This window comes from Rana temporaria, chromosome 1, assembly GCF_905171775.1.
Source record: "Rana temporaria chromosome 1, aRanTem1.1, whole genome shotgun sequence".
NCBI classification, from domain to species: Eukaryota; Metazoa; Chordata; class Amphibia; order Anura; family Ranidae; genus Rana; species Rana temporaria.
The window spans coordinates 159720038-159742654 of record NC_053489.1 but is presented as its reverse complement, the minus strand read 5'-3'; the positions used below and the strand labels follow the sequence as shown (position 1 = coordinate 159742654).

General features: G+C 42.1%; 1 protein-coding gene across 3 annotated transcripts in view; it reads right to left on the bottom strand.

Moving 5' to 3' along the window:
- Nucleotides 1-1806: 1806 nt before the first annotated feature.
- ISOC1 (isochorismatase domain containing 1) overlaps nucleotides 1807-22617 on the bottom strand; it is a 78171-nt gene continuing 57360 nt past the window's right edge. For all 3 annotated transcript variants that reach the window (XM_040344916.1, XM_040344937.1, XM_040344927.1), the window contains 2 exons: nucleotides 20060-20176; nucleotides 1807-2377 (listed from right to left, as the gene is read on the bottom strand). In XM_040344916.1, coding sequence (XP_040200850.1) covers nucleotides 2231-2377; nucleotides 20060-20176 — 264 coding nt within the window. In that variant the 3' untranslated portion in view covers nucleotides 1807-2230. The remainder of the gene's footprint in view (nucleotides 2378-20059; nucleotides 20177-22617) is intronic.

Genomic DNA, 22617 nt, shown 5'->3' with positions numbered 1-22617 from the left:
CCTGGTTGGTGGCTAAAGGATGATTTGACAGAGAACATTCAAATAGTGCACAGCATATCAAACAGCTGAAAAAACTGGCAGTGTCCCTGTATGTATGTCCAATGTCTGCGTAAAGAATTTGCGCTAGCTCTGTAAAGGCTGGTCATTTAGGCAGATGGCGAATGAGCCACGAAACAGCTGCCTGCCTTGAAACTGAGTGCCATAGGGACCCAGCATTTTTCTAATCTGGTTTATGCATGCAGTGCTTAGTAAAAAGTTTGCAAACTTTTTCCAACCCATTTTTTAATATGTAGGAAAATCAGTAGAAAAATGATCACTTCTGATAACTACAAGTGCTTGTTATTGCAATTCTTTATGCTCCGGTTTTTATTAGGAGATGCTTAGATTTGTTGGCTTTGTGTAGACAGCCAACTATCAGCAATACAAAAATCCACCTCATGTGAACGCTCATTAAAAATGTACACAACACTAGTATGTGACATGTAAATCGTGAACCTGACTTGAGTTCCCAAGAAGTTCTGAAACCACTGCTTAGTAGTGCGTTCGCATACTGTGTACCTGTACCAATGTGAAACTGTATGATCTCAATTTAATGAGCCTTATTATATAAGGCACTGCAGCAACACTGTGAATCCTACACTTTACATGCAACCAACCAGATTACACCTTGCACCAGTTTAGCATAATCAGAGTGAATACTACTTGCTAAAGGGGTTGCTGCACTATGCATCTTGCCTAATGAAGATTAATCCTAGGTGCCAAAATTGCGATTACAATTAAAAGGAAATTGTTATTACATGTAGTTGCTGCTATAGACACCAGATCGAGATTAATGGACTTCATACACCTAAAAAAAAAAAAAAAAAAAAAAACCTACAACCACTAACTCCTTACATTCTGCATGCTTGATGTTTTATATTATATTCCTTTGCCAATAAAATGTGCCTCTATTTAGACATACTTTATATTTGATTGCAGGTGGCTTTTTGTGTTTGGCATTTGTCTTAAAAAATACATTTAATCTGTGAGAGAAAAGTTTATATCCACTAGGGGCCAATCTATTTGAGCAGTAGCTAGTGAAAGCGCTAGGCCCCTTTCACACTGGGGCGGGAACCGCAGTGGCGGTAGAGCGCAGCTAAAAATAGCGGTACTATACCGTGGGATTTGCCGCGGGGTTCGGCCGCTAGCGATGCGGTATTAACCCCCACTAGTGGCCGATAAAGGGTTAATACCGTCCGCAATGCGCCTCTGCAGAGGCGCATTGCGGGTGGTATTGCCGCGGTTTCCCATTGTTTTAACTGGGAAGGAGCGGTGAAAGAGCGTTATACATACCGCTCCTCTCACCGCTCCAAAGATGCTGCTGACAGGAGATTTTTTATCGCTGTACCGCCTGAAAAACTCATCAGCGTGAAAGGGGTCTTACTGTTGTCCTAATTAACCAAACTCTTTGTTAAGCCAAGTTTTTTCGTAAAAAAAAAAAAAAAACACTTGGCTCAACAAGCCCATTTTATCTTAAAGGGGCTGTAAAGGTTTGTTTTTTTATTTTCTAAATAGGTTCCTTTAAGCTAGTACATTGTTGGTTCACTTACCTTTTCCTTCCATTTCCCTTCTAAATGTTTTTTTCTTTGTCTGAATTTCTCACTTCCTGTTCCTCCTCAGTAAGCTGTTCTGGCTGACTAACCCCCAGCCAGAACGGCTCGGATGATGGGGGCAAGCTTACTGAGGAGAAACAGGTAGTAAGAAATTCAGACAAAGAAAAACAAAAAAAAAACATTTAGAAGGGAAATTGAAGGAAAAGGTAAGTGAACCAATAATGCACTAGATTAAATGAACCCATTTAGAAAATAAAAAAACAAACCTTTACAACCCCTTTAAGCTTGCATTGCATCCATTTTTGTCAATCAACATCATTCTTTGTAAAAAGCTATTTTGACAACAGAGCACAACATAAACCATACTTCAAGCCTTGAGGCTAACACATCGTACCACCTTTATCAAACACCCTGAATCTCTTTACAAAGAGAAAAAGACGCCCTAAGGAAGCTACACATACAAAACATTCACTTAATTTTACATACAAACAATCTTTTCATTAATGGATGAATCCATGTAGATATTGAAGTCGGCATTAGTTTGCTGCAAAGAAATCTCATGCGGAACTGCAGTTAAATGGAAATGACGAAGCCCACAAGAAAAGTGGATTCCAATTGCACGGTCACTTTGTTTGCAGTTACACTTTGGAGAGGAGTCCAGACTCAGGGGCACTTGCTTTGATAAGGTTTTGAATTTCCTTAAATTTAGGATGGTCTTTATCTGCTACCAGCTGCAGAAGTACAGCTTCACTTGTGGTGATTATAATTCCATTTCTTGCCAGGCGCTACAAACAAATCACATTAAAAAAATCAGTGATGCACATATTACATATGAAAGGAAAACCAGTCTTAAATTATTTTTCATTATACATGAGAAAGAACCAACTAATAGAAATCACATGCAATTTTTTAACCACTTCCATACCAGGCACTTACGCACCTTCCTGCCCAAGCCAATTTTCAGCTTTCAGCGCTGTTGCATTTTGAATGACAATTTCACGGTCATGCTACACTGTACCCAAACAATTTTTTTATAATTTTGTTCCCACAAATAGAGCTTTCTTTTGGTTGTATTAGATCACCTCTGCGATTTAATTTTTTTGCGCAACAACTAAAAAAAAGACTGAAAATTTTGAAAAAAAATAAGGTTATTTTTTTCTGTTAATTTTTTCTGTAAATAAGGGGGCAGATACACAGAGCAAGTACACCGGCGTATCTACTGATACGCCGGCGTAATTTCAAATTACCCGCGTCGTATCTTTGGTTTGAATCCTCAAACCAAGATACGACGGCATCTGGGTTAGATCCGACAGGCGTATGTCTTCGTACGCCTTAGGATCTTAGATGCAATACTTCGGCGTCCGCTGGGTGGAGTTCTCGTCGTTTTTCCGCGTTGAGTATGCAAATTAGCTATTTCCGACGATCCACGAACGTAAGCGCGGCCATCGCATTCTCTTACGTCGTCTCTAGTCGGCTTTTTCCAGCGTATAGTTAAAGCTGCTGTTTTGCGGCGTATAGTTAGACTTGCCATGTTAAGTATGGCCGTCATTCCGCGTTTATTTAGAATTTTTTAGTACAGACGCCAGGAAAAAAAGCATTTTTTTCTGCGTTTTGCATTGAATTCAATGCACATTTTGCCACGCTAGTTTTCAGCCGCGTTTTTTTTTCTCTATTCAAAATTAATGGTTTCCTATGGGAGCCCATTGATTTGAATAGAGGTCGCACCAGAAGTCAGATCAAGATGATCCGACTTGCGGGGCAACTCGTGTGCGTAGAATCTTGAAGGGGAACCCCCCCCGCGAAAATTAAAAAAAAAAAAATTAAAAAAACATTTGCGTGAGGTTCCCCCCAGGATGATACCAAGCCCTTCGGTCTGGTATGGATCTTAAAGGGTTTGTAAAGGATTTTTTTTTTTATCTTAATAGCTTCCTTTACCTTAATGCAGTGCTGTTTTCATGTCCTCATTGTTAGTTTTAGCTCTCAAGTTGCTGTAATTCTTCTCTGATCTCCACACTTCCTGGTTGTCTGTTTCCTGATAACCACAGTACTGGGAGCTTTCTCTCTGTGGTCACTAATCAAGGAGGTGCGATTACTGTGTGTCTAAAACCCCTCAGCACCAATCAGTTTCATTTTCCAAACCATCACTGCCCTGTATTGGCTCTGTACAGCAGAGGCAGGAAACAACATGCAAAAACTAAACTAGAAACTACAGGTACATCATATGATTGATTTTTATCTATTTTTAATCGTTTTTAAAAAGAAACAGTTAACCATTATGTCTATACCCTGTAAACAGTCATTTCAGCAAAAAAAATAATATTTACAACTCCTTTAAGGGGAATCCCCCACACGGAAAAAAAAAAAAAAAAGTGTTTTCCCCAGGATCCATACCAGATCCTTATCCAGGCAAGCAGCCGGCAGGTCAGAAAGAGGGACGAGCGAGCGCCCCACCTCCTACACCGTACCAGGCCACATGCCCTCAACATCGGGGGGTTGGTGCTTTGGGGCCATGTTGATGGGGACAAGGGCCTCTTCCCGAAAACCCTGGTCGTTGGTTGTCGGGGTCTGCGGGGGGCTTATTGGAATCTGGAAGCCCCCTTTAATAAGGGGGCCCCCAGATCCCAGCCCCCCACCCTATGTGAAAAAGTATGGGGTACATCGTACCCCTACACATTCACCTGGTAGAATAAAAATGTCAAAAAAATAGACATAAGGGGGTGGGGTTATGTCGTCACCACCCGGAGCATGCTGGGACTGTGACGTCATAAGAGGCCTATATAAATCATTGCACACCGCACATCCGGCATTACAGCGGGAGGGAGAGTCAAGTCAACATCGAAGAAGAGAAGAAGGCGACGCAGAAGACTGGGCCCCCGCTGGTGAAAGAGCTGAAAGAAGACAGCGGTGGTGCCCGGCAGAAGGGAAAAAGAACTGGAGAGCGGGAGAAGAGAGCGGTGAAGTCGGAAGACGACCCCTCCCCCGAAGTCGGAAGACGACCCCCCCCCGAAGTCGGAAGAAGGGAGAAGACCGGGCCCCCGCTGATAAAAGAGCTGAAAGAAGACAGTGGTGGTGCCAGGCAGAAGGGAGAAGTCAGAAGACCCCCGGAGCTGCCTAATAAACTACTTTAAAAACCTGTGTAGTGTTTTTTTATTGACATTTTTATTCCACCAGGTGAATGGGTAGGGGTACGATGTACCCTATATACTCATTCACATAGGATGGGGGGCCGGGATCTGGGGGCCCCCTTATTAAAGGGGGCTCCCAGATTCCGATAAGCCCCCCGCCTGCAGACCCCGACAACCAAGGGCCAGGGTTGTCGGGAAGAGGCCCTTGTCCCCATCAACATGGGGGGCAAGGTGCTTTGGGGTGGGGGGGCCCCCTGCCCCAAACCCCCCCCCATTTTAAGGGCATGTGGCCTGGTACGGTGTAGGGGGGGCGGCGCTCGCCCCCCTTCCTGACCTGCCGGGCTGCGTGCTCGGATAAGGATCTGGTATGGATCCTGGGGGAACCCCCACGCGTTTTTTTTTTTTCGATGTGGGGGATTCCCCTTAAGATCCATACCAGACCTAAGGGCTTGGTATCATCCTGGGGGGAACCTCACGCAAATTGTTTTTTAATTTTCGCGGGGGGTTCCCCTTCAAGATTCTCCGCACACGAGTTGCCCCGCAAGTCGGATCCATCTTGTTCCGACTTCTGGTGCGACCTCTATTCAAATCAATGGGCTCCTATAGGGAACCACTGATTTTGAATAGAGAAAGAAACGCCAGACGAGGCTTAACACATCGTTAAGCCTCGTTAAATCACGTTTTCTGGCGTCTGACGTCTTTACAGCCCTAACGCTGGAGTTTCAGAACGCACTGGTCCTGTTTTTTTTTGCAGCATAAAAACGGCTCAGCCATTTACATCTCAAAAACGTCATGGTGAGCATGAGACTATAGGCTAACATGGAGACGTTTTTAAGCTGCAAAAAACGCTCAGAAAAATGGCTGTAAAAACGTCTGTGGACATGAGGCCTTAATGTCACCAGTGCTTTTAGTATGAAAATTCAATTTGCCCTTATGCTACGATTATTTAGTGGCTCAGCACACACTAGCTGGGGGCACAAAAAGCAAGGTCTTACTGCCATTTAGCTGGGTCATTAAATGCTCAAATCTGCCTTCCTACTTCACCCACTCTTAACTTCCTAACTGCCATACGAGAGATAACAATTAAGGCCAGTCAAATATAAATAGTGCAAAAAACAATGTGTTCCAAACATCAGCTCTGCATAAACCAGATAAACAGCTTAATAAAGAACTCTTAAATAAACAAGCTCTTTAAAATGTTGTTTACGCCTTGAAATACAAGCTAAAACATCTGTTTCTGAAACCAGAAGGGTTCCAAAACATAAGGATTTTTTTTTACTTACCTGTAAAATCATTTTCTTGGAATACAGTACAAGACACAGGTTTATAGAATCCCTTTGTTGCCACTGATGCATGTCATACCGTCAGCAACAAGGAACCTTGAACACAATATAGTAGCCAGCAATGTGAATGAATCCGACTGTCATTTTTCAGCCAGATTGCTTCCACACACTCCATGAATATTCACTCTGCCAACCACCCTCCCCCCATGTTTCCTGGGCTTTATACACCCAACTACAGACCAGGGGCCGTCGTGACAGGTGCCAGCGGGTAGAGGGGAGGAAGACAACAGAATGTTCGTCTGCTGATCCCCCCTACCTAGTATGAACCCGGACATGTGTACAACCTCACTTCTGGCTCCTGCTGTCACTTTACCTGGCCACTGTTGCCAAGGTGATTCTTAAAAGGGGAAAACAAATAAAAAGTGTTTGGTCCTAAGAGACACAAGCTTTATTTGATCTCAAAATTGTTATTAGGACCAATTTATTGAGGTGAACAGTTCATAATTATCACAAGGAGGAGAGAGCACAAGTGGGCATTGGAGATTGGAAGCAAAATGTGCACCTTTCCTGTGGAAGTGAGGGACACAATTGGGATGTTGGACAGACTTTATTCATAATTATGAATCGTTACATTATTTTTCATTTTTGCTGATGATTCTTTGAGCCATGCCATGCTCCCAGCATAACTGAAACATGTTGATTTAATTATCAATGTACGATTGTCTGTGTATATCTACTAAGATGTATTTTTTTAGAGTATAGATATAATTATATATATATATATATATATACATATATATATATATATATATATATACATACACATACACATACACATATACACACACACACACACATATACACACACACACACGTTACCACTACTTCTCCTGAAGAAGCCAACATGGCAAAACATGTAGGGATTCATCATTAAAAAATAAAAATATTTTAAGTACTGTTTGTAATCTCTACCTTTATAGGCACCGCTATAATCCCTAATCCCTATCCCTCTCTATTTTGTTAAATATTATTTGGGATGAGGTGCCAAACACATTGAGGACACTCGAGCCATACTCCATTTTCTGTTTTTGCTGATGATGTTTTGCACAATGTTTGAGATTATGTAAACATATGACACATCTTAAATTGATATATGCTGCACTTTGTAGTGTTGGATCTGATTAGGAACTGTTGTGAATCCACACTTGCAGTGTTACAGCAGCAACTTAAAAGGTATGGGGATGTTAATATATAGTTTTTGAGTGGCGTTTTAGCTGCCCAGATTGAACTTTTTGATCAGACAGAAAAAATATAATGTTTTGGGGGTATTAAGAAATCTTCAGGTCTGAAATTATTTTCTAAACATCAGCAAAAAAATATAAAAACATATTAAAAAAAACGTTGGAGGGGATAGGGAGGAAAACATGAGCTTGGATTTCGGACCTGTGAGGGACAAAAGGAATTCTACCAAAATGAAAAGACTTCGCCATTGGGTACGCTAGCTTTCTTCTTACTAGGTAAGAGTGTTTTTTATAACCGTAATTTACCCCCCTTCATGACCAGGCCCTTTTTTTTTTTTTGATACAGCCCTGCGTTACTTTAACTGACAATTGCGCAATAGTACAACACTGTACCCAAATAACATTTTTAACCCTAAAGATGCCAACCTACCATGTCACTACTTTGTCTATTGCACAGGATGATACTGCATGGCCCACATTAATGGCAAAATGCCATTTGTGAAATAAGTTACGCTAGGATCACACCTACAAGTGCCACCAAATGTGCCCACACATCGGGCAGCCAATATCCTATGCCTAAGAAACGCTGAAAATTCCCTAAAAGTTTTCCAAAAATACTCTGCACCAAACTGGCACCATGTGATTTGAGGTGTATGAAAATGCACATGTACGCAGATGCCCGAGGGTGTCATTATCAATGAATTGCTCTTTAGGGGTGGAGATTGCGCTGGACGGACTTGATCAGTCACTGCTTGTACAAAGGTGAACGTGTGGGTGGGTAGGAAGAATCATCTTCCAGAGATTAGTGCCCCGGCTTGAAAGAAGGTGGGACCCATCAGGGCCTGGGCTGCTGCCTCAGGGTATGGCCTACTGGTTGATTCCACATGTATTCTATAAAAGTGAATGTAAAGGAACGACCAATGTGCAGCCAGAACTTGGATACCAACCCATTAGATCTTTGCCCCACAGGCCGATTAGAATTCTTCTCCAATAGCAGCCTTGATGAAGGCGGGAGTCCTTGTTCCCTCGAAATGCGTTTGGCTTGATTTTATTGTTGCTACTCTAAATAAAACGTCTTTTCAAATCCACATCAGCTTGACGTTGGGCGTTCCTTTAAGTCCACTTTCCATTATCAATTAATGGAACTGCTGCATTTCTGCTAAAGGGTAGCACGTTTCTGTACTTGTTTGGAAAGCGCACAATATTGAGTGCGTTCCCAACACACAAAGGTGTGAATCTAGCCTTAGGGATAAGAAAAGAGTGAATAGGCAGGGGGAGGGTCAGGTTAGTATGAGTTAATGGAGACCAGAGTGGAGGACTACAGAGAATGTGCTAGGCTGAATTATGGTGACAGGACAATTAGAAGAGATAAAAAGTAAGATGGGATGGAAAGGGTATTAGGAGTGAGTGGACTCTTAGTGTAGAAGGTCAAGAGCTGAGACCAGAGTTGTAGAGATTGGTGCGCTGCAAATTTATGAGGGGAAAGCAGACAGAAGGAGAAGGAACAGGGAAGACGGGCAGGTGAATCAATTATTACTCTCAAACATTAGAGTTTGCATGCAGGCGGTTTAGTAAACTTTCTGAAAGCGCACCAAACTGCGGGACACAGTCTATGGGAAAGCACAGCTAACCTGCATGAAAACTGTGGGTTAGCTGTGCATTTGCCAAAGCACAGCAGGAGTGCAGAGGAGCAATGTGAAGCAGCTCCAAGGAAGAGTGAGCTCCCTCCAGGCATGCCTTCCCTTAACCACTTGACCCTCAGGCCAATTCTGAAATTCTCTTATACATGTAAAAATCTACTTTTTGCTAGAAAATTACTTAGAATCCCCAAACATTTTGTATTTGTTAAGCAGAGGCCCCTAGAGAATAAAATGTGGCTGTTGCAATATTTTTGAAAAAATACACAAGTTTTAGTGACCACAAACACAATATAAAAGATGGTATGATGAGTAAATACCGTAGATACCAAACATGTCAGGCTTTAAAATTGTGCATGCTTGTGGAATGGCTACAAAATATGGTACATTACATTTTCTGTAGGCAATGCTTGAATGCCTTTACAAGTTACCAGTTTAGAGTTACACAAGAGTTCTGGTGCTAGAATTATTGCTTTTGCTCTGTCGTTCACGGCGATACCTCACGTATGGTGCGTGTGCGATAATGGGGGAAAGATGGTGTGTAAAAAAATTCCACTGTACCTTTACATTTTTTTGTTCAACTTTATTGCTATCGCAAGGGATGAATAATATCCATTTTAAAATAATGGGCTACAATGGGTCCTCTATCAAGAGATCTCTCCCCCAAAGCTGCAGATCAAACCAACATTGGTTTAAACAGATGCTGTACAAGCCAGTAATGCTTGCAAATAACCAAACCGAAACGGGAAGTAACTAAATCCCCGTCACTACCAGTTTCTGATGTCACAGAAGAGGGGTGGGAACTTTCACCCCATTCCTTCCACTCTTCTAGGGAATGCGACCAGACCAATGAAATTGAAAAGGTGGCGTGGGTGGGGAAACCCCCTTCCACAGCCTTTTATATAAAAGAGAATTGCCAGTCTAAAGAATGGTGCTGGGATCATGACTGTAGTTGAAGCTATAATCCCAGTATAACTGCTTGAACCCGAGGTTGTATACTTACGGCCGACAGACAGGAAGTGGTTAATTTATCCACTGCTATACATGTTCCAACTTGGAGACTCTCAAAAACAAGAGTTAGGACTGCATTTTACAGAGGAGCCTTGACGAGGCACTGCAGCTTTCACGTTTGCAAATGTGTGCAACTCAAACCTCTGTTTTTAATGTAAGTTGTTCGACCATGTCATTTTTTTTGCAGGCTAGCTGGCAAGTGTGCTGGGAAATCTTCTGTTTGCGTGGGATTAGGCACATGCAACAGACCATTGCGGGCCCAAATGCGTCTCAGGATTGGAAAGTGGCACACATTATGCTTAAAGCTGCAACACGCCATTTATTTAGTGGCGCACTGTAAGCCTTGTTCATTAAATTATTCAAAATGTGTTGAAACAAACCCAGTAAACACTGCCCCCTGCCTAAAGATGCTCTTGCCTCCCACCCCATTGTTCCCAAGTCAGAGGCCCGAAGTCCAGGAACTCCTCTAATGCTTGGGGCGCAGAACTGTGTGTGAGAGGTTGGGTGGGGGGGGGGGGGGCCCACAGAGGACTAACCTCACTAGAGTACAGGCACCTATCCAGGGGAAAGACAACTAGGAGGAAGGGCATACACTCTCCTCAAAGGAGAGGGTTTATAAGGATGGAAACTAGCGGGATTCAGATCACCTCTGCCCTCCTAATTTAGGCAGCTTCTGTGACCGGAATTCTGATTATTGGTGAACAACTGCACTTTTTAACCTTTTTAACTTTAATGGCACGGACAGGCACATCAACGTACCTGTACGTGCCCTGCTTGACGGGGGTCGGTAAGCTGCGGTACATGCCGCGGGTCGGTAAGCTGCAGAAGCGATCCGGGATGTGGGGGCGGCTGTTCGTTTTCAGGATCGCTCTCAGCCAATGCCAGCGCTCCCCCCCTCCTCTTCCTGTGTTTACACTAAACACAGGAAGAGGGAAGTGTGTGATCTCTCCTCGTGGTGGTCATATCGACCACCGCTGCAGAGAGAAGACATCACACAAGTAAGTTCCACCAAGCAGCACACTGACACCAGCACATTAGGCACATTTAACCCCTCCAGTCACCGCCGATCACCCCCCACAGTCTCCTGTAACAGTGTCACTGAATGCAGTAATCATTTATTTTCTGATTGCTGCATTTAGTGTCAGTGTTACAGAAAAAAGTGTTAGGGCAGTTAGTTTTAGCCCCCTTTAGGTCCAGGGTAGCCCCCTACCCCCCCCTAATAAAGGTCTAACCCCTTGATCACCCTAGTTAACCCTTTCACCCCCTATTGCCAGTGTCACTAAGCGATCGATTTTCTGATCGCTGTATTAGTGTCACTGTTGCCGCTAGGCAGTTAGTTTTTTTTTGAGGTTCGCCGCCAGGTTCTATAGCGTTAGGTACCCCCATAAATAAAGTTTTTAACCCCTGATTGCCCCCTAGTTAACCCTTTCACCAGTGATCACCATATAAGTGTTACGGTTGACGCTGGTTAGTTAGTTTGCTGTTTATAGCATCAGGGCACCCGCCGTATATAACCCAATAAAGGTTTAACCCCCTGATCGCCCGGCGGGTGATATAAATTAAATTTTAGCGTCAGTCAGGGTCTGCGTCGCCCCAGGTAGCGTTAGGTTAGTGCCAGTACCGCTTACACCCACTCGCAAAGCATACACCCCCCTTAGTGGTATAGTATCTGAACGGATCGATACCTGATCTGATCAGATCTATACTAGCGTACCCAGCAGTTTAGGGTACCCAAAAACGCATTGTTAGCGGAATCAGCACAGATACCCGCTAGCACCTGCGTTTTCCCCCTCTGCCCAGCCCAACCCATCCAAGTGCAGTATCGATCGATCACTGTCACTTCAAAAACACAAGACACATAACTGCAGCGTTCGCAGAGACAGGCCTGATCCCTGCGATCACTAACAGTTTTTTTCGAAGCGTTTTCTACATTTTCCTTTCTATAGTCAGGTGCTTTTTTTACCTGTAAATCATCATCAGTGTACCATTAAATTTAGAGCCCAAAATGGCAAAGCGAATGTACACTGGTGAAGAGGCCGTCAGGATTCTGTGCATGTCAGATAGTGAAGAAGAGGAGGTCACGCATCTGACAGATTCTGGCTCAGAATACGAACCCGTTTACAACAGCGGCTCCATGTCAGATAGCTCGGACGATGGAGTGGTGGTCCCTGCTAAGGCCAGGCGTACCCGACCCCGTTCTGATGTTGTTGAGCAGCAAGAACCGCAGGTCCCTCGTATGGAGCAGAGAGCCAGTACTAGCGCCGCTATTCCTTCTGGTGGATTGGCAAGCACCAGCGGCCTAGTACACCCTGGTCGTTCATCCAGCACTGCAGTATCACGTGGTGACGTGGCGAGTCCCATAAGTGCAGTTCAAGCTGGCGAGGTGGCAAGCACAAGTAGTGTCCCGCTGCCACCAAGACAAAGACAGGCCCGTCGTGCCCATAGTGCCCTTCCTGCAGAATTCGCCTATCCTGATTGGGTCCCCACCACTTCTGCAGAACCCGTACTTCCCCCATTCACTGGCCAACCCGGTATTCAGGTGGATACAGCGAATTTTATGGCACTTGATTTTTATTCGCTGTATTTCACGGAAGATCTCTATAGATCTATTGTGGACCAGAGTAATTTATATGCTGGTACCTACATCGCCGATAATCCCCAGTCTCTCCTTGCCAAAGAATGGAAACCTATTGAGGTTTCCGAATTTATAATCTTTCTGGGCCTTACCCTCAACATGGGCATACACCCATTTCCGAAATTGCGGATGTATTGGTCCACACATCCAATTGACCATATGCCCGTGTTCTCTGCTCACATGGCCAGGAAACGATACGAGGCGATCCTGCGGTTCCTGCATTTCAGTGACAATGCACTTTGTCGTCCACGTGGAGACCCTGAATTTGACCGGCTCTACAAAATTCGGCCCCTCGTAAACCATTTCAACGAACGTTTTGCAGCCTTGTTTAATCCCCAGTAGGTTGTATGCGTTGATGAGTCCCTGGTTAAATTTGCTGGCCGCTTGTCTTTCAAACAGTACATTCCCAGCAAGCGTGCCAGATACGGGGTCAAGCTCTATAAGCTCTGTGACAGGGCCACAGGCTACACATGGAGCTTTAGGGTTTACGAGGGCAAAGATAGTCAGGTAGAGCCGGAAGGATGCCCAGATTACATGGGGAGCGCTGGCAAGATCGTTTGGGACTTGGTGTCACCCTTATTCAGAAAAGGGTACCACTTGTATGTGGACAATTTTTACAGCAGCGTGCCACTTTTTAGTCACTTGTTTGAGCGTCAGATTGGAGCATGTGGCACCGTGCGACCTAATCGCCGGGGCTTTCCCCAGAGGCTTGTAGATTCTCATCTAAGGCTGGGGGCGAGAGCCTGCTTCAGATGTAAAAATTTGCTCGCTGTGAAGTGGCGGGAAAATAGGAATGTTTTCGTTCTTACCACCCTTCACGCAGACACGACAGTACAAATTCGTACGGCGACTGGTGTTGGAGAAACCCCTCTGTGTCCACGAATATAACCAAAATATGGGAGGGGTGGACCTCAACGACCAGCTGATGGCGCCGTATCATATTGCCCGCAAGACGAGAGGCTGGTACAAAAAAGTGTCTCTACATTTATTTCAATTGGCTCTACTGAATGCTCATGTCTTATACAGAGCTTCAGGACAGAATGGATCCTTTCTTGCATTCCAGAAGGAGATAATCACAGAACTCCTGTATCCAGGCGGTACTGTACCTCACCATCCCCAACCAAATGCAGTAAGCCGACTGCATGAGAGGCATTTTTCATATGCCCTCGAGAGTACCCTTACCCAACGAGCCCCCCAAAGAAGATGTCGTGTCTGTAGCAAGCGTGGATTTAGGCGTGACACCCGTTATTTTTGTCCCAAATGTCCTGCCGATCCTGGTCTTTGTATTGGTGAATGTTTTGAACGCTTCCACACACGAGTTAATTATTAGTGTAGGGTAAAAACATTTCACAGGCTAGGCTCACTTACACAGGGTCTCCCAAGATGCCATCGCATTTTGAGAGACCCAAACCTGGAACCGAAAAGTTGAACAGTTACAAAAAAAAAAGTGTTAAAAAAAAAAAAAAGGAAAAAAAAAAAAAATAGTTGTCGTTTTATTGTTCTCTCCCTCTCTATTCTCTCTCTATTGTTCTGCTCTTTTTTACTGTATTCTATTCTGCAAAGTTTTATTGTTATGTTTTTTCATGCTTGCTTTTCAGGTATGTAATTTACTTTACTGTTTTCAGGTTGCGCGGACTTATTTATCTTGACAGCAACAGCGTTTGCTCCCACGATATATAAAGCCGCGACTCCAGTGCTGTAGGAGGTGATTTCACCACCACAGTTAAAAAAAAGAGCATATATGCCGAAGCATGGGGGCAGCAGGGGCGATTTTGCTCCTAATGCCGCGTACATACGGTTGACATTCCTACGGAGGCTTTTCCGTGGAAAAGTCTGACCATGTGTACACGGCATAGAAAAGTCCGACCGTGTGTACGCGGCATAGAAAAGTCCGACCGTGTGTACGCGGCATAACTTTTTTGCGGGAGGAGGCCCCCATGCTTCGGCATATATATTCAGCATGGGGGCATTAGGGGCGGAGGAGCGATTTTTCTCCTAATGCCGCGTACATACGGTTGACATTCCTACGGAGGCTTTCCCGTGGAAAAGTCTGACCATGTGTACACGGCATAGAAAAGTCCGACCGTGTGTACGCGGCATAGAAAAGTCCGTACACACGGCATAACTTTTTTGCGGGAGGATGCCCCCATGCTTCGGCATATATAATTGGTGCATGTATGCCCATCATTAGAAGTGGGTGGATGAAGGGAGGTATTCTAATGGTGGGCATACCCACCTATCAATCTTTTTTTCGTTCAGCCAACAGGCTGCATGAAAAAAAAAAGGTTACAATACATGTCCAACAAGAACCATCAACGTACTGGTATGTTGCTGGACTTTGAATGGTTATACCAGAATGATGCCTGCGGGTTTAGGCATCATCTTGGTATCATTCTTTTCAGCCAGCGGTCGGCTTTCATGTAAAAGCAGTCCTAGCGGCTAATTAGCCTCTAGACTGCTTTTACATTCAGTGGGAGGGAATGTCCCCCCCCCCCGGATATAAACAGCGCCATTGGGAATATGGGAAAGCATTTTATCACACCGATCTTGGTGTGGTCAGATGCTTTGAGGGCAGAGGAAAGATCTAGGGTCTAATAGACCCCATTTAAAAAAAAAAAAAAAAAAAGAGTACCTGTCACTAACTATTGCTATCATAAGGGACATTTACATTCCCTGAGATAATAAAAATGGTAAAAAATAAAAAAAATGGAAGGAACAGTTAACAAATAAAATAAAAAAAGTGAAATAAATATATATATAAAAAAAAAAAAAAAAAAAAAAAAGCATCCCTGTCCCCCCCTGCTCTTGCGCAAAGGCGTCGGTCTGGAGTCATATGTAAACAGCAATTGCACCATGCATGTGAGGTATCACCGCAAAGGGCAGATCGAGGGCAGTCATTTTAGCAGTAGACCTACTCTGTAAATCTAATGTGGTAACCTGTAAAGGCTTTTAAAGGCTTTTACAAATGTATGTAGTTTGTCACCACTGCGCGTTTGTGCGCAATTTTAAAGTATGTCGTGTTTGGTATCCATGTACTCGGCCTAAGATCATCATTTTTATTTCATCAATAATTTGGGCAATATAGTGTGTTTTAGTGCTTTAAAATAAAAAAAAGTGTATTTTTTCCCCAAAAAATGCGTTTGAAAAAACGCTGCGCAAATACTGTGTGGAAAAAAAAATTGCAACACCCACCATTTTAATCTGTAGGGCCTTTGCTTTAAAAAAATATATAATGTTTGGGGGTTCAACTTAACTTTCTTGCAAAAAACACATATGTTTTTATGTAAACAAACAGTGTCAGAAAGGGCTTTTTCTTCAAGTGGTTAGAAGAGTGGGTGATGTGTGACATAAGCTTCTAAATGTTGTGCATAAAATGCCAGGACAATTCAAACCCCCCCAAATGACCCCAGTTTGGAAAGTAGACACCCCAAGCTATTTGCTGAGAGGCATCTCAAGTCCATGGAATATTTTAGATTTTGACCCAAGTTGCGGGAAAAATAAATTATATATATATATATATTTTTTTTGCGCAAAGTTGTCACTAAATGATATATTGCTCAAACATGCCATGGGCATATGTGGAATTGCACCCCAAAATACATTCTGCTGCTTCTCCTGAGTACGGGGATACCACATGTGTGAAACTTTTTGGAAGCCTAGCCGCGTACGGGACCCCAAAAACCAATCACCGTCTTCAGGCTTTCTAAGGGTGTAAATTTTTGATTTCACTCCTCACAGTTTCGAAGGCCATAAAATGCCAAAATAGCACAAAAAAACCCCAAATGACCCCATTTTGGAAAGAAGACACCCCAAGGAAACTGCTGAGAGGCATGTTGAGTCCATTGATTTTTTTTTTTGTCCAAAGTGATTGAATAATGAAAAAAAAAATTGTCACTAAATGATATATTGCTCACACATGCCATGGTTATATGTGGAGTTGCACCCTAAAATACATTCTGCTGCTTCTCCTGAGTACGGGGGATACCACATGTTTGGGACTTTTTGGGAGCCTAGCCGCGTATGGGACCCTGAAAACCAAGCGCCGCCTTCAGCATTTCTAAGGGCGCAAATTTTTGATTTCACTCCTCACTACCTATCACAGTTTCGAAGGCCATAAAATGACAAAATAGCACAAACCCCCCCCCCCCCCAAATTACCCCATTTTGGAAAGTAGACACCCCAAGCTATTTGCTGAGAGGCATGTTGAGTCCAAGGAATATTTAATTTTTTTGCCCCAAGTGATTGAATAATGACCAAAAAAAATAAAAATAAAAAAATGTACAAAACATTGTCACTAAATGATATATTTCTCACACATGCCACGGTTATATGTGGAATTGCACCCCAAAATACATTCTGCTGCTTCTCCTGAGTACGGGGATAACACATGTGTGGGACTTTTTGGGAGCCTAGCCGCGTATGAGACCCCAAAAACCAATCACCACCTTCAAGATTTCTAAGGACATAAATTTTTGATTTCACTCACACAAATCTTGAAGGCAGTGCTTGGTTTTCGGGGCTCCGTACGCGGCTAGGCTCCCAAAAAGTCCCACACATGTGGTATCCCCGTACTCAGGAGAAGCAGCAGAATGTATTTTGGGGTGTAATTCCACATATGCCTATGGCATTGGTGAGAAATATATCATTTAGTGACGTTTTGTAATTTTTTTTTTTTGGTCATTATTCAGTGACTTGGGGCAAAAAAATTAAATACTCCATGGCCTCAACATGCCTCTCAGCAAATAGCTTGGGGTGTCTTCTTTCCAAAATGGGGTCATTTGGGAGGGTTGTGTGCCATCTTGGCATTTTATGGCCTTCAAAACTGTGATAGGTAGTGAGGAGTGAAATCAAAAATGTATGCCCTTAGAAATCTTGAAGGCGGTGCTTTGTTTTCGGGGCCCCGTATGCGGCTAGGCTCACAAAAAGTCCCACACATGTGGTATCCCCATACTCAGGAGAAGCAGCAGAATGTATTTTGGGGTGCAATTCCACATATAACTATGGCATGTGTGAGCAATATATCATTTAGTGACAACTTTGTGCAAAAAAAAAATCAGTTTGTCATATTCCCGCAACTTGTGTCAAAATATAAAATATTCGATGGACTTAACATCCCTCTCAGCAAATAGCTTGGGGTGTCTACTTTCCAAAATGGGGTCATTTGGGGGGGTTTTGTGCTATTTTGGCATTTTATGGCCTTGGAAACTGTGATAGGTAGTGAGAAGTGAAATCAAAAATTTGCAATCACTTGGGACCAAAAAAAAAATATTCAATGGACTCAACATGCCTCTCAGCAGTTTCCTTGGGGTGTCTACTTTCCAAAATGGGGTCATGGGGGGGTTTTGTACTGCCTTGCCATTTTAGCACCTCAAGAAATGAGATAGGCAGTCATAAAATAAAAGTTGTGTAAATTCCAGAAAATGTACCCTAGTTTGTAGACGCTTTAACTTTTGCGAAAACCAATAAATATACGCTTATTGCGATTTTTTTTTACAAAAGACATGTGGCTGAATACATTTTGGCCTAAATGTTTGACTAAAATTTAGTTTATTCGATATTTTCTACTTTTTGTTATAAGAAAAATCATTTTTTTTTCAAAATTTTCGGTCTTTTTCCGTTTATATTGCAAAAAATAAAAATCGCATAGGCAATTAAATACCATCAAAAAAAAGCTCTATTTGTGGGAAGAAAAGGACGCAAATTTCGTTTCGGTACAACATTGCATGACCGCGCAATTACCAGTTAAAGCAGCGCAGTGACAAATTGTAAAAACACCTTGGGTCTTTAGACATCGTATTGGTCCGGGGCTTAAGTGGTTAAATAAGGATTATACATAGAATATGATCAGTACAGCCTATTTGCTGCTGCATCTAAAACATATATATTGTGAAACAGGCAGTACAACATTCTCTATGTACATGTCCACACCAGAAAAAAACTAGGAAGAATCAACATTGTAGAGGAATTCATGACAACAACTTTGGTTTTCATGTTGCTTTGTTATTAAATAAAACAATTATAAAATTAGCTAGTAGAGATTGCTCAGTATTGTAAAAAAAAAGTACTGGGTGCTCCTCTCCTCCCACAGGAATAAAAATAGTGACACAAGTTCACAATATTTGGAACGTGAACCTAAAGAGGACTTAAAGTGTATAGAATGTGTTCCAATTAAACTACCAGGCCTACATCCACACTCATTACCGGAAAGTGTTACCAAGAATAACTTTTTTCTCAAAGGAGATCCTGAAGCATCCCAGGAGACATATTCTTATGGGTGTATTGGATCTGCTAACAAGAACAGTAAAACGTAGCTCTTCTATGACAGCTAGTACAGGTAAATGCACAATGTTTTCCGCTGTCTTGTATAAAAGACCCATTTTATTTCATTCTTGCCATAAGAAAAAAATAAAAAATAAAATAAAAGGTTCAAGTCATGCAGCGTACACACGATAGGTTAAACCGATGAGAATAGTCTGATGGACCGTTTTCATCGGTCAAAACCGATCGTGTGTGGGCGCCATCGGTTATTTAAAGCGGAGTTCCGGCCACAATTTCACTTTTTAAATATAAATACCCCTGTAATACACAAGCTTAATGTATTCTAGTAAAGTTAGTCTGTAAACTAAGGTCCGTTTTGTTAGGTTGTTACAGCATTTAGACACTTTATAAAATAGAAATTGACTGGGGCCATCTTAAGTGTGGGCATCATGAAGCCAGACTGTATGACTTCCTGGATTTCAGCCTTGCAGATCTCGCACATGCTCAGTGCTGCACAAGCAGTGTAATAGGTTTCAGATCAGGTTTCAGCACCTGTACTGTCCAAGTCACATGATTCTTCGAGACTGGGGAGTGCACAGACTCCTGGAAAGTTACACTCACTACATTCCCAGGAGTCTGTGCGGTGTAGGTTAGGAAGCTTAAGCACCTAGGTGCAGGAAGAGGGAAGATTAATTATTCTGCCTAGCAACAACACTTTGAAGGCATCTAAAAAAAAAAAAAATTTCTTAAAGGACTAATGACATTTTTTTAAAACTACGGATGTAATGTTATATTTATGGGTGGAACTCAACTTTAACCATCGGTTAAAAAAAAGCAAACTTGCTTTAAATTTAACCGATGAGATTCCTAACCGATAGGTCAAAAACGATCGTTAGTAGGCACAACCATCGGTTAAAAATCCACGCATGCTCAGAATCAAGTCGACGCATGCTTGGAAGCATTGAACTTCTTTTTTTTCAGCATGTCGTTGTGTTTTACGTCACCGCGTTCTGACACAATCGTTGTTTTAACCGATGGTGTGTAGGCGCGACGGACCATCAGTCAGCTTCATCGGTTAACCGATGAAAACGGTCCATTCTCATCGGATGGACTGATCGTGTGTACGTGGCATTAGTTTTCAAGTCTTGCTGGTTGGGCAGTGAGGTGTGGAAAGCAACTAAATGCAACATTTTCATGTATAACCGGATTGCATATTTAGCCATATGATAACAAGATGTCAGACTTTACAATCAGATTTTAAATCAGATTTATAATACCTCCAAGGCAAACATCCTATCCATCATGCTTCGTGAGGAAGAGGCATCTGCTACAATGTGAACCTCTACTCCTCGTCCAATTAGGTCCAATGCCGTTTGTTGAATACAAACATGAGTCTAAAAAAAAAAAAAAATACAACAGACAAGTTGAACAAATTTGCAACACTCCTCTTGCAGACATGTAGCAAAATAATATTTATACTGTAGACTGAGGTTTGAAAACGGTCACATTCAAAGCTTTCAACTAGGGCTGCAATTAACGATTATTTTCATAATCGATTAGTTGGCTGATTATTGTTTTGATTAATCGCATAATAGCCTTAAAAAAAAAAAAAAATTAGCATTTTAAAAAAAAATTTGGGCCAATTTGTTGTTGGGCAGATTACAAAACACAAATTGCCGCAAAAACACATTACATGCTTTTCTGCAGCTTCTCCATTGAAGTATATTGAACCAAAAAAAAAAAAAAAAAATAGTCCTTCCCTTTCCAAATACGCAGCAAGTGAAAAAAAATCATGGATGTGAACGTGTCCCATAGGGAAACATGTAAATGAACTGTAGTGTGTTTCTGCAAAAAAACACCAAAAAACAGAGGTGTGACCCGGCCCGAGATGTTTAGTAACATAATGGGGTTAAAAAAACAAAAATAAGTACAAAAAGAGCATATAATCACTACTGTAAGGGGTTCATTTTTTTTACTGTGGGACAGTGAAAGTAATATTTACAGTATCGATTTGCTTTTTTGTACTATAAAGGGCTACTTTGTTTTTTTTTTAACCCCATTATGTTACTGGCCGATTACTCGATTATAAAAATTGTAATCGATTAATTTCATAATCGATTAATTTCATAATCGATTAGTTGTCAATCAATCGATTAGTTGTTTCGGCCCTGCTTCCAACTGACAATGCTATATGTTGGCAACACAAACTACAATGTGATTATAATGTACCAACAGTATGCAGTGTGAGGACCCAGTCATTAGGCCCTCACACGACACAGCGACTGGTACAACCAGACTGTACTGTGTGGCCAGCATAAAGTCCAACTATGGGCACTTTTTAAAGAGTCCCCCAGCAGGTTTTTAAATAAAAAGTTGCATTAGCAGCAATGCTCAACGCCTCCTCAGTACGGTCCCCTGAAGCAATTCCTTTATGCCACTATATGTCTTCAGCCTTCCATTTTAAGCAACACCCAATGTCATTCAACCTGGAAGACGGAGGACATTCTGTAACTGCAGTGTGTCAAACATACAATAAAATACAACGATGCAGATAGCAGCCAGCCCTGCTTTCTGCCCAAAGAGCTCTCAAAGACAAACTGTGAATAGGCAGAAGAACCTGAAGTTCATGTGACCAGGCTGAAAAAAAAAAATCTATAAATGGTAAATATATATATAAAAAAAAAATACTGGCAGTGGTCAACATTAGCTGTGCTTTAAAGGTTTAGCTTTTTACTATCTGGACATAAAAGATAGAAAGTCACAGGGACTACAACCGTCTCCTGCTGAGGATTGCAAAGGGTAAGCTAATATATGCATGGTTTGTAGAAAGTGAAAAGTTCCTTGGCTATAGTGCTTTATATTTATATTCAGGATTTAGCTAAACTAACTCCCACTGCCGTGATGTGAAACTCACAAGCTATTGTAATGAAAAAGGATTATGAAGAGGTTTTAGGAGCAGGAGGAAGTTATATATGGAATGAGGTTACCTTAATTTTTATTTGTAAGTACCCGTGCAGACAAAAGATGGAGGTTTCAAAGAATATTCTTTACAATGTGTTCAACTTTGTGAAGAGTTTAAATTTTTTCCTTTTCAAAACTGCTTGGCCCTTTGCATTAATAAAGCTTTGCTATTTTATACAAACCTAGATCAAATATGACAGGATTACTCAACGTGAAAGCCACAGGAAAATCTATATACAAAGAAGTTTACATATTTTCCGGTAAAGATATGATAAATAACTGAGCCTTGAACTGCAAAATGTTACATTAATTTAGCGATGCTATTACGCCGGCTAACAAAACAAAGAGCAGTCTAACGAACCTATAAAATGGATTTCTGGATTTATCTACTTTTAAATCTCCCATTAAAAATGAACCTGTCCTAGGAGAGGTGCCATTGCCAAATTCTTCTTTAAAAATGGAGCATACTCTGGAGCAGTCATATGCTTCACTATTAAAGAAAATAATATAAACAGACAAGGAGTAATAAGTGGGATGCAACTGCTGACGTTTATATAAGAATACTAGTTGCCTGGCTGTCATACTATGCCTCTGGCTTCAACACTTTAAATTACTGACCAGAAACAAGTATTCAAATTAAGAATTCTGCCTTAAAGAAAAAAATAATTTCATACTTGCCCGCTATGTGAAATAGTTTTGCACAGAGCAACAATGATCATTCTGTTCCTGGGTCCCCTGCCGGCACTCTGTGCTCTTCCCAACATGCACGAGTGCCCCCACAGCAAGTGGCTTGCTATGGGAGCACTTGTGCATGTTTGCTCTCAATGTCTATAGCACATTGAAGGTTTTTTTTTTTTTTTTTTTAAACCTTCAT